Source organism: Podarcis filfolensis (assembly GCF_964270895.1).
Source record: "Podarcis filfolensis genome assembly, chromosome: 2".
Taxonomy (NCBI): Eukaryota; Metazoa; Chordata; class Lepidosauria; order Squamata; family Lacertidae; genus Podarcis; species Podarcis filfolensis.
Window position 1 is genome coordinate 757,683 of NC_139605.1, and position 12,096 is coordinate 769,778.

The 12,096-nt window shown below is 46.3% G+C and overlaps 1 protein-coding gene across 1 annotated transcript; it reads right to left on the minus strand.

Annotated features, from left to right (window-relative positions):
• Positions 1-399: 399 nt before the first annotated feature.
• On the minus strand, positions 400-8,705 carry LOC310756873 (uncharacterized protein). Its single transcript, XM_083601766.1, has 2 exons — positions 8,606-8,705; positions 400-2,341 (listed from the first exon to the last, which is right to left on the minus strand). Exon 2 carries the CDS (start codon positions 2,254-2,256, stop codon positions 766-768), a length of 1,491 nt encoding a protein of 496 aa, XP_083457892.1. The 5' UTR covers positions 2,257-2,341; positions 8,606-8,705; the 3' UTR covers positions 400-765.
• Between the last annotated feature and the right edge of the window lie 3,391 nt (positions 8,706-12,096).

The following is a 12,096-nucleotide window of genomic DNA, read 5'->3' on the forward strand; positions in this document are numbered from 1 at the left end:
AAATTTCATGACGACTGGAACAAATATTGGATGTATATTGGAATCAATTTCTAGACGGCACTAGCGGGGGTAGAACAACTCTAACAGTAAGGGGTTACTATTTAAGATTAAAAATAAAATACGTGACCATAGAATCTATTTGACACTTACCAAAGGGGTGGAGGGAAGTCCAAGGCTCGACAGAGCCTAAAATAAGGTGTTTATTTTTGTATAATTTGGTGGACATAATATGTATAAGTTATTCAAATGTACTTTGTATATATCTATATGTTTATTTGTGTAAATTCCAATAAAAAGTTATTTGCAAAAAAAAAAAAGGAAAAGGCCCTGGAAGGGAGCAGGCCCTGCAGTCCTCCCCACAGCCGATGGTCCGAGGCCTCACCGCAGCAGGAGTATAGCTGGGAAAGAGGGCCTGGGCCACGCCCCCTGGGCCACTTGGAAAAGGCCCTGGAAGGGAGCAGGCCCTGCAGGCCTCCCCACAGCCGATGGTCTGTGCATGTAAAATTATATACATATAAAGAAATAGAAGCACTTCCTGCACACTCCTTCCATTCAAATCATTTCTGCTTTTTCAGTTTGTTGCTAGATTGTTGGGTTTCAACTCTTAAATATTCTCCTCCTTGTGAGTCCATTGATGTTTTGTAAGAACATCAGGACTGAAGCGCTATCTACACTCCATATAAGTAAGTGGTTTCCCCTTTTTGAGTTTGCTGGTGTTTGCTAAGGTTTCCACTTCTATTGAAGCTCTTTCCACACTCCATACATTTATTTGCTTCTCCCCGAGTGAGTTTGTTGGTGTCTTCTAAGGGGTCCACTCTGACTGAAGCTCCTTCCACACTCCATGCATTTAAATGGTTTCTCTCCTGTGTGCCTCCGTTGATGAATTCTAAGTTTTCCATTCTCAGTGAAGCTCTTTCCACATTCCATGCATTGAAATGGTTTCTCTCCTGTGTGAGTCCATTGATGAGTTCTAAGGTTTCCACTCTGACTGAAGCTCTTTCCACACTCCATGCATTTAAATGGTTTCTCCCCAGTGTGACTCCGTTGATGAATTCTAAGGCTTCTGCTAGTAGTGAAGCTCTTTCCACACTCCATGCATTTAAATGGTTTCTCTCCTGTGTGCCTCCGTTGATGAATTCTAAGTTTTCCACTCTGACTGAAGCTCTTTCCACACTCCATGCATTTAAATGGTTTCTCCCCTGTGTGAGTCCGTTGATGAGTTCTAAGGTTTCCACTCTGACTGAAGCTCTTTCCACACTCCATGCATTTAAATGGTTTCTCCCCAGTGTGACTCCGTTGATGAATTCTAAGGCTTCTGCTAGTAGTGAAGCTCTTTCCACACTCCATGCATTTAAATGGTTTCTCCCCAGTGTGAGTTTGATGATGTGCATTCAGGCATCCCCTCTGACTGTAGCGCTTTCCACACTCCATGCATTTAAATGGTTTCTCTCCTGTGTGACTCCGTTGATGAATTCTAAGGTTTCCGCTAGTAGTGAAGCTCTTTCCACATTCCATGCATTTAAATAATTTCTCCCCAGTGTGAGTTTGATGATGTGCATTCAGGCATCCACTCTGACTGAAGCTCTTTCCACACTCCATACATTTAAATGGTTTCTCTCCTGTGTGCCTCCGTTGATGAATTCTAAGTTTTCCACTCTCAGTGAAGCTCTTTCCACATTCCATGCATTGAAATGGTTTCTCCCCTGTGTGTGTTTGATGATGTGCATTCAGGCATCCACTCTCAGTGAAGCTCCTTCCACACTCCATGCATTTAAATGGTTTCTCTCCTGTGTGACGCCGTTGATGATTTCTAAGGCTTCCCCTAGTAGTGAAGCTCTTTCCACACTCCATGCATTTAAATGGTTTCTCCCCCGTGTGACTCCATTGATGTATTCTAAGGTCTCCACTCTGACTGAAGCTCTTTCCACACTCCATACATTTAAATGGTTTCTCCCCTGTGTGAGTCCGTTGATGAATTCTAAGGTGTCCACTCTGACTGAAGCTCTTTCCACACTCCATGCATTTAAATGGTTTCTTCCCTGTATGAGTCCATTGATGAATTCTAAGTGTTCCACTCTCAGTGAAGCTCTTTCCACACTCCATGCATTTAAATGGTTTCTCCCCTGTGTGACTCCGTTGGTGTTTTCTAAGGTTTCCACTGTCAGTGAAGCTCCTTCCACACTCCATACTTTCAAATTGTTTATGTTCTCTGTTTTCACACTCCATGTATTTAAATGGTTTCTTCGTTATTCCCATTTCACATGGCCCACCAGAATTCTGATTGCCTTCTCCATTGTCTTCTTTCGATGGGGTGGAGTAGGGAGAAAATCCTATTTGTTTTCTAGGAAGAGAACAAAGGAATGTTACACACATCAATTAGCACCTGCTCTTATTTTAACGTCTTGTACAATCTCTCCTGTCTTCCATATGTTCCGAATTTTTAGGCAAATGAAATAATGTAAAATAATGGTCATTCATCATCAGCCTTTTATAACCCTTAATTAAGCATTAATGAAGCAGCATTATCTTAGAATATGGTTGAACTGTGGGGTTTACGTTTTATAAAAAGTGGTTTCTCACAGGAACGGGAGCTGCTCTATGTTCCATGAACCTGGCCAATATTAATCAGGATCCTAAATTCATCATGAGGTTCTTCATCCGCTGAACTATAATCCTCCACCCCTTGGGCCACATTTTGTCCCCTTCGACCTCTAGATCTTTATTAATCACCTGCACAGTCCCTTTGGCCTCAGGAGGTGCATTGTGACCATTTTGGGAGACCCATATATAAGTCTAGTGACAAGGCTTGGTGCTTGTGGTCGGTTGAAGGAGTGCTCAGTTGGAGAATGTTCTTGGGGTTGGACCTCCATCTCTCAGCCTTGCATTATTGAATGGAGAGAGCTGGAGATGCAGAAGGAAAGCAGCTGGAGCCTGACTGCTGGGAAGGCCAGACTGAGACACCCACCCCAATTATGATTTATAATAATTATATGCGGCCAGGTCTCGCACCCACCTCCTGACACTGGCTTATCTTAGCGGAGATTCCCTGTCCAGGCCTCTCTCACTGTTCTTCCTCCTTTGCCCTGGGTGACCAAGGGCTTCTGGACATTCTAGCTCTGCTCCAACTGGGAATTATTTATTAAATTGTTATACCTCTCTTCATCTGAAGATCAGAAGATAAAAATATGTGTGACACTGAAAAAGGTGAGCATTAAAGGTGAATAATACCCATTGTGGGAAAGAAAAGAAAGAAGATGAAACCAGTCAGATTGTGACTCAGAATCTTAGCCACAATTTATTCTAGAATATCAACTGGATCTCTTTGTAATAGGAGGCAGACATCCCTGGGATTTCATCCAGACATTCCTTTAGTGTGGGCAGCAGCAGCAGCGGAGGAAGGAAGGAAGCAACTTTGGGGACAAACCATTTCCTTCAGAAGGTCTTCCCCAGCGGCCAGCAGGGTTGATAAACTGCTCAGTGTGGACACCTTGGATTTAGCATGTTAGGGTCTGGATACCAATCATAATCCCTAGGAAATTTGTCAAAAACCCTTAAGATCCAGTTCCACCAACTCCCAAGTAACACTGAGCCCTAGAGGAACCTTCTATACTGAGGTGAGGCATCTCTGGTCCTCCAAATGTGGTTGGACTCAAAGTACCACCTGCCCAAGTAAGGATGGCCCATGGCCAGGGAGGATGGGAGTCTTATCTGGGGAGACACACTTTCCCCTTCTTCCCCCTCCTCTGAAAATGCGGAATGGGGGAGGTGGGGCACATTGACACACCAACAATATTTCAATATCGAGAAATGGTATTCGTGTTGCGACATCACCAAAATGTGTCTATACATGTGTGAGTAGAACAGTTGCGACTGTGCTGCCCGCCAGTTTAGCCGTTGGCATTTGACGAGAGAACCAACTAAAAAATTATGTGAAATGTAAAAGTGTTCCAACACTTTTTTACGTCATTTAGTTAAGATTTAAAAATACCAAAGGTAAGTTATTCCACTTAGTAATCAGGATTACACGTGATTTTCAAATAAGTTCAGTGTTTTTATTAACAATTGCTAGTTGACATTGAAAATGTCCATTGGGGCACTTTGATACACTAAGACATGGGATGCATTGATATGTATAAAAGTGCCCCGCTTAGTGTACAATAATTTCTAAACAAGTGTCATATCTAAGGAAAAAACCAGGATCTTGTATGTTTGCTTCCGCATTGCAAGTGTTGATTTCAAGGATGTTGTTTCGCGGTTGCCAAAACCAAATTTCCCAAAGGGCACATCTTGAACATCATCTCTTTATACTTTTCTATTGACTTATGTGGATATAATGTGTAACAGAAGCTAAATGTTAAGTAATTATCTTATTTTTATAAGCATTTTGTTTCAAATACTATTTTTTGACTACCTAATGTGCGTTCTTATACTTTTTAAAGTTTTTCCAAACTTCCGGCCCATGGGCCTTAGGGTGCCTATGCCTGGGATAGAGGGTTAAATCAGGGCAGGCCAAATGGGACTCAGCTCCGTCCCCTCCTTGCCCCTCCCTGCACCTCCTGCCTGAGGGGGCTGCCTCAGTTCCCCTAACAGTGGAGCAGGCCCTGAGAACAGCCTTCCCGCTGCCTTCCAAAATACAATCATACCTCGGGTTACAGATGCTTCGAGTTGTGTGTTTTCGATTTTATGCACTGCGCCAAACCTGGAAGTACCAGAACAGGTTACTTCCAGGTTTCGCGCGTGTGCAGAACCACTAAATCACGCTTTGCACATGTGCAGATGCACCAAATTGCAACCCACAAATGCGCAGACGCGGCGCTGCGGGTTGTGAATGTGCCTCCCGCACGGATCACGTTCGCCACCTGAGCGTCCACTGCACAGGAAAGATGACACAGAAGACCTTGGAGTCTCACCGTGGAACACAACAACAACAACAACAACGATTGGTTATACGTCACTTTGGGCTGCCCTGGGCGGTGGCGTAGGGTGTCCCCGTTACAACAGCCCTGCAAAATAGACCGGAGTTGCTACACGCTTTTGGGACTTGGAAGAGTAACTTAGGGCAACCGTAAAGGGCAGTCCAGTGTCGTCATTACGGGGGCCTCTTCTAAATAGGGGCTGGGGTTTGAACTTGGGCTTTGCTAATGTTACGGAATTGGCAGGGGGGGCACTTGTGTGAGAGCAGGTTTCTTTGGCTGTCTCCCCCTTCCTTGGTTGCCCCTTCTGCTTTCCCATGGCAAGTCCAGCCGAATCTGACTATGGCGTGTTGTGCATATCTCCGCCTTCAGACGGAGGGAGCCAGGCAGCTTTCCGGGTCACGTGCCCAACTTTTCATGAGCTGAAATTAAATCCCAAAAGACCTACAGCTGCTTGTTACAAAGGGAGGGGGCCGATTCCGGTAGGTTTATGATATTAACTCTTTCCACGCTCATTTCTGATGCTCAGAATCAGGTGCACCCTTTCCTAGACCTTCCTGATGACATTCTCAGTCTGACACACAGTATTTACACAGAAACACGGATCAAACACAAAAAACCCTTTACATAACTTCCTTTCTAAAATACACTGAGACTATCTTATAACATATCCCCGCTATAACATACAAGTTCTATTTAAATCCTAATATTTACTATACCTAAACATTGAGCACTACAGACTAATAATAATAATAATAATAATAATAATAATAATAATATGTATTATTTCTACCCTGCCCATCTGGCTGAGTTTCCCCAGCCACTCTGGGCGGCTCCCATTGGAATGTTAAAAACAATACAGCATTAAATATTAAGAACTTCCCTAAACAGGGCTGCCTTCAGATGTCTTTTAAAAATAGGATAGCTGCTTAATTCCTTGACATCTGATGGGAGGGCGTTCCACAGGGCAAGCGCCACTACCCAGAAGGCCTTCTGTCTGGTTCCCTGTAACCTCACTTCTTGCAATGAGGGAACTGCCAGAAGGCCCTTGGCGCTGGATTTCAGTTTCCAAGTTGAACAATGGAGGTGGAGACGCTCCTTCAGGTATACAGGACTGAAGCCGTTTAGGGCTTAAAAGGTCAGCACCAACACTTTGAATTGTGCTCAGAAATGTACTCAAATATTCCTCTGCAGTAAAGGAGGCAAATGGAAGCCTTCCCATTGTCTTTGTGCTTACAAATACTGCCTTAAGGAGGGATGAACAGGGTGAGCCTGTGACCTGGATTCAGGAACTAAAGTATTTACCATCACAAAAGAATGGCCAGGCTGCCCAGGTAATGCAGTTAGTGACCATTAACAGGTATCCTTGAGGACAGGTTTTCTGCTGTAGACCGCCTCCTGTGATCTATTCCTGCTGTAGACAGTCTCCTTCTGTATGATATTTGGGGGGGGGGTGGTCTTGGGGGGGCAATTTCAAAAGACTATATAAGGCCTTGCACACCTCCCTCCCGGTTGTGGTAAGGAGGGGACACTGTTGCAATAAAGATCAGGCTTACTAGCCGCTTTGCTTCTCCATATACTCTGGTTGGCCTCTGTTATTTTCTCCTACCTACCGTATTTTTCGCTCCATAAGGCGCACCTGATCATAAGGCGCACCTAGTTTCTAGAGGGGGAATTCAAGAATAAAAATATTATTTAAAGGGAGCGCTGAGCAGAGCTCCCTGGTGCCCTGCGGAGGCTTTGCGCCACTAAGGCAGAAGCTAAAACAGCTAGAGGGAGCGCTGCGCAGTGCTCTCTCTAGCTGTTCTGGCTTCTGGGGTAGCCCGCGAAGCCTCCGCAGGGCAGCAGCGAGTCTTCATCCCGGGCTTCCCCCGCCAGCCCCGACAAGCTCTGGGAGTATTCCCCACCTCCCGCAAAAGCCCACAGGAGCTGCGCACCCTTTAAGGAGCGTGCGGCTCCTGCGAGCTTTTTTACGAGGTGGGAGAAGGGACTGACGCAGCCAGTCAGTCCCTTCTCCCTCCTCAGGGAAAAGCCCCCAAGAGCGGCGTGCTCTTCAAAGGGTGCGCGGCTTCTGCGGGAGGTGGGGGAATTCTGTAAGATTATTTGGGGAAGTTTTTCTAATGAGAAGATATTGTCACAGGTGCTTGTTTTTGCCATTCTCAAAAGTGTGAATTTGTGTCTGCAGAGATAACATGCCTTTTCTTCACAGGAAAAATGTTATAAAATAAACATACAGTGTTGACAGAAAACCTTAATCCCATTGTTCCTTTGCAGATTTATATACACAGAATCAACCCCTTAAATTCTAAGTTCCAAGAGGTTCAATGAACAGATGGTTTGCAGTGGAAGAGATTTGCACAAGTAGCTAAGTGTGAAGCAGTAAAAATGAAAGTGCAACCTTGTGAGCAGAATACTCCACACATCTTGGGGTCTTTGTGTAATAATTGTGCAAGTCAGACTTGAGGCAAGCGCTGAAGGCTCTTCAGGGCTGGCAACCTCTTCCCAATCCCACTGGGTTCCAACAACCGCACTAACACTTAACTGTACAGAATAGGCACCTGAATGCAGAAGCCAGTCCAAAGGGGTGGCTGGTAGTGGAGGTGGTGAAATGCTTAAGTTCCGAGTGTTTCATGTGCGCTAAAACTCAGCCTGCTTGGTTGTTGTTTTTTATATTAAAAAAATATTTTTACCAACATGCTATAATATTATTGTTTTAGTTAAATAAATTGTTCAAGTTGTAATTAAGGAAATGATTATTTTTCTCCTTCCAATAAATTACAGCAGAAATGTTGTCCAAATATAGACAGTTAACTTATTAAACCTCAGCATGATTTCATAATTGTCTGTGTATTTCTAATAGTGTAACCAAATCAGAAATTTTTGATTTAAATAGAATCATACTGACTAGTGATTTATTGTAAATTGTGATTGAAATCAATTTGATTTATATCAAATCCACCCTGATTGCAATCTACCACAACGTCTGAAATAAGGCTGGAACTATACAGAGGCGAACAGGACAATGTCCTGGCAGCTGCTACTACTTAGGGGTCTAAAATGGATAAATGACAATATTATCAATCCTCACACACTCAGTTTCATCAGCAGGCAAGCCAAGATGCATCCTAGCAGGACTTTTGGGTTTGGGCTAGGCTACCAAATGGTGGTATTCAGGACAATCCAAAGTATGGAGATGAGTCCTAGTGAATAAGATAACCTGGTAGTGTCATCAGGGAAGGGGGGGAGAAGGGGGGTCAGGGGTGCTGGAAGGGGAGGGGTCTCTGTCGAGGCTCCTCCCCCTTCCATTAACCCTTCCATGGACTCCCTCTCTCCGTTTCCCCAACCAGGCGCCCCACGACCCCAGGGATTCCTGCCAGGGGGAAGCCGGGAGAATGGGGGGCCTCAGCCCCACCCCTGCTTGGGGTCCTCATTCCCCTTCCCGCCAAGGCCTCCAGGGGGGGGGGGCAGGGCAGCTGAGCATCTCTCGGCCCCCCAGGAAAGAGAAAGGGGAGTCTGGCGGTGCTGCTGCTGCCCAGGAGATCTTGCAAGGCCAGCCCTGCAGGTGTTGGGTCCCCCCTTCCCACCTGGGTCGGGGCCTGGGTCGGGGCCCCTGTCGACGGGCCCCAGGGAGGGCGCTTTCCTTGGGGGGGTCTCTTTGTCCTCCCCTCTTATCCCCCCCTCTCCCCCTTTACCTCTTGGTCCTCCGCCTCCCTGGCTCCAGATTAGTCCGCTTTCTTTGTCTACAATAGAAAGGGCGGGGGGGGGGATTCTCCACTGACGCCCCTCCTCCTTTTCCGGTCTATTGCTGGTGGAAAGAGGAATGTGGGGCTTGCTTATAATATCTTAGGGTGGCAGGATTAAGATTTGGGACTGGGACTTTCAGATTCAGAGCCACTTTTCACATGAGATTTCTTCCAACTACTGGAGGAAAGTATGTCTGAGGTTTATGGCAGAAATATAATTATTATGGGTGAATTTAATGGAGTGGTATCACTGGACTATGACAGAACACTGAGGGAAAGTGTCTCAGAAGAAGGCAAAATACCAAATACTTTTTTGATATGTTTACAACAATGGATCTATTAGATCAGGGTCAGCAAACTTTTTCAGCAGGGGGCCAGTCCACTGTCCCTCGGACCTTGTTGGGGGCCGGACTATATTTCGGGGGGAAATGAGCGATTTTCGCCTGCCCGCAAAGAGGCCTGAAGATGTTTGGCTTTACCTGTCCCAGTTGTCGTCCCAATAGCCGCAGTTGGGCTTCTCCAGCCAGGTGCCAGGGCAGGGCAGGAGGCTGCGTTGGCCAGAGAGGACAGAAGCAGCAGCCCCGGCGGAGCTTTCCAACTTTGCTGGAGTCTAGCCCTGCGGATGCTGGATTGATCAGAAAATGCGAGATGGGAGGCAAGCAATGAGGAAGCAAATCAGTGGCCAGAAGGCCTGATCATTTATTTGTTGCAACAAAGGTCTCAATCTCTAAGGAGAGCAAAAAAGAAAATGTCCAGAACAAAGATTACACGGGTTTTTAATAGTTCCCACAACACATTTCTCAGTGGGTCATCAAAACATCACAGGTATGTCCCGGAAGAGGAGTGGTGTTGGGCAGAAATTTGTGCTCCAGACACACCCATGTCAATCACACCTTGTTTCAACATCCATCTAACACAAGGAAAAGAAAATATCCCCCCATCATCACGGAGGTCCACTTCCGAGGGTAGAATCGTAGAATCATAGAGTTGGAATAGACCACAAGGGCCATCAAGTCCAACCCCCTGCCAAGCAGGAAACACCATCAGAGCACTCCTGACATATGGTTGTCAAGCCTCTGCTTAAAGACCTCCAAAGAAGGAGACTCCACCACACTCCTTGGCAGCAAATTCCACTGTCAAACAGCTCTTACTGTCAGGATCTTCTGGCAGTTCCCGCACATTTACAGGGTACCAGGCAGAGGGCCTTCTCGGTAGTGGCACCCTCCCTGTGGAACACACGCCCCCCAATATCAGATGTTAAAGAGAGAAAGAACTACATAACTTTTGGAAGACATCTGAAACAGGGTGGAGATCTCTCAGAAGTGGAGGCTTTGCGCTGAGAGATCCGCTGAGGAGCGGCTGGCTGCCTTCAAGTGGTGCAGGGGCTCTCAGATGCAGCTTCTGGGCTGCCTCCATCTTCCCCAACCCCAGCAACTATTCAGCCTGGCTGCCTTCACAGGGTTGCAGGGGATCTGAGGCGGAGGTGGGGGCTTCTTTAAAATTCTCCCTTGAGGGGAGTGCAGCCTCAAACCCCTCAACGGAAAGGGTGACTGAGCCTGTCCCTCCCCAGCTCAGCAGCCTCGATCCAGCTCCTCTTCCCGTGCAAGCAACAACGCTGCCTAGCGGAGCAGCCCGATCCCATTCCTACTTGCCGTCCGGCCTGCCTTCCCTCACAAGGAAAACAGAAGTATGGCACTCAAAAAGGAAGTTATACTCAGAACAGAACATGTTCGGCTTCCGGAAAAAATTCCAAACTGGAACACTCGTTTCTGGGTTTGAAGAGTTCAGGTTGCAAGTAGTTTGAGAACTAAGCTGTTTGAAAACTGAGGTACCACTGTATTTATTTTTCCCAATTACAACTGTATTTATCCCCTCCCCCGGTGGTGATTTTCTTGAGTCAAAATGAGAGTACTGTAGGGATCAGATGGAATTACCATGAGGAATTATAAAATATACATCAAGCCACCGTGTCCACGATGAAGACATTGTGTTGACTGGGTCTGATATATTGACGATAATTTCTGATTAAATCCCATAAGATTCTACATTCGTGCCCTTTTCATGCCCTTTTCCCTCTGTTGCCCATTCCTCCTGTCACGTACACAGCCCAGTTGCTTCTTGCTTCGCCAGGCAGGCATCCTGGGCCATAAAAATAGTGTGCAAGCTTCTTTGAAGTAGGTTTCTATATGGTAATCTTAGGATGCTAATCTTAGGGCCAGGAAACAGATCTCACATGAAGGTGATAATGATCCGCTGTCCTCCTGGTCATCCTCCTTGTTTATGACCTTCGGGGTTGCTAAATGCTCTTCTTTGTAGTTCTGTTCTTTGTGCTTAATTAGTTTTAGTAGTTTAACTCTCTCCCCGCGTGGGTTTGTGGAAATGCTCAGAAGAAATTATTTATTACAACAGTAGTCATAAAGAAGAAATGTGAAACAAACAGAAAAAAATTAAATATACAGGTAGAATTGCCACGTTATAGTAATAATAATAATTTATTATTTATACCCCGTCCATCTGGCTGGGCCACTCTGGGCGGCTTCCAACAAAATATTAAATTACAATAATGCATCAAACAATAAAAGCTTCCCTAAACAGGGCTGCTTTCAGATGTCTTCTAAAAGTCTGGTGGTAGTTGTTCTCTTTGACATCTGGAGGGAGGGCGTTCCACAGGGCAGGTGCCACCACCAAGAAGGCCCTCTGCCTGGTTCCCTGTAACTTGGCTTCTCGCAGTGAGGGAACCGCCAGAAGGCCCTCAGCACTGGACCTCAGTGTCTGGACAGAACGATGAGGGTGGAGACGCCCCTTCAGGTATACTGGACCGAGGCCATTTAGGGCTTTAAAGGTCAGCACCAACGCTTTGAATTGTGCTCAGAAACGTACTGGGAGCCAATTTAGGCCTTTCAAGACCGATGTTCTGTGGTCTCGGCGGCCGCTCCCAGTCACCAGTGCAGCTGCCGCATTCTGCATTAGTTATAGTTTCCGGGTCACCTTCAAAGGTAGCCCCAAATAGAGCGCATTGCAGTAGTTGGCACTTTGTGATGAAAAAGTGGGTTTTGTGTTGCAGTTTGGGTACTCGGTCTCTAAAAGGTTTGCCATCACTGCCCTCGGATCATGTCCAGTCGCAAAGGTGGAGGGAGGCTTTCCACCCTCAGGCCAAGAGGTGGCTCCTGCCTTGGGGCAGCTGGTGGATTTGGAGGAAGCTGACCCTTAGCACTCTGGGTTGGGGACCTGCCTGGACCTCCTCCCACATTATACTCATCCTTACGGTTTCTCCCCTGTGTCATTATGGGAATAGCATTCTACACACACTTGTGTCACCATGGCTCCCGCCCTCCAGCACATTGCTTTGAGATGTTCTGGTACGGCCCCTTCTTCCCTGTGCCCCCTTCCCTCCTCATGCAAGACCACCAGTCTCAGCTCCACTTTGAGCAACTCTCCAT

What these genes read in the sequence shown, in the direction of transcription:
- LOC310756873 (XM_083601766.1), bottom strand. Translation starts at nt 2,256, where the DNA reads ATGGGAATAACGAAGAAACCATTTAAATACATGGAGTGTGAAAACAGA.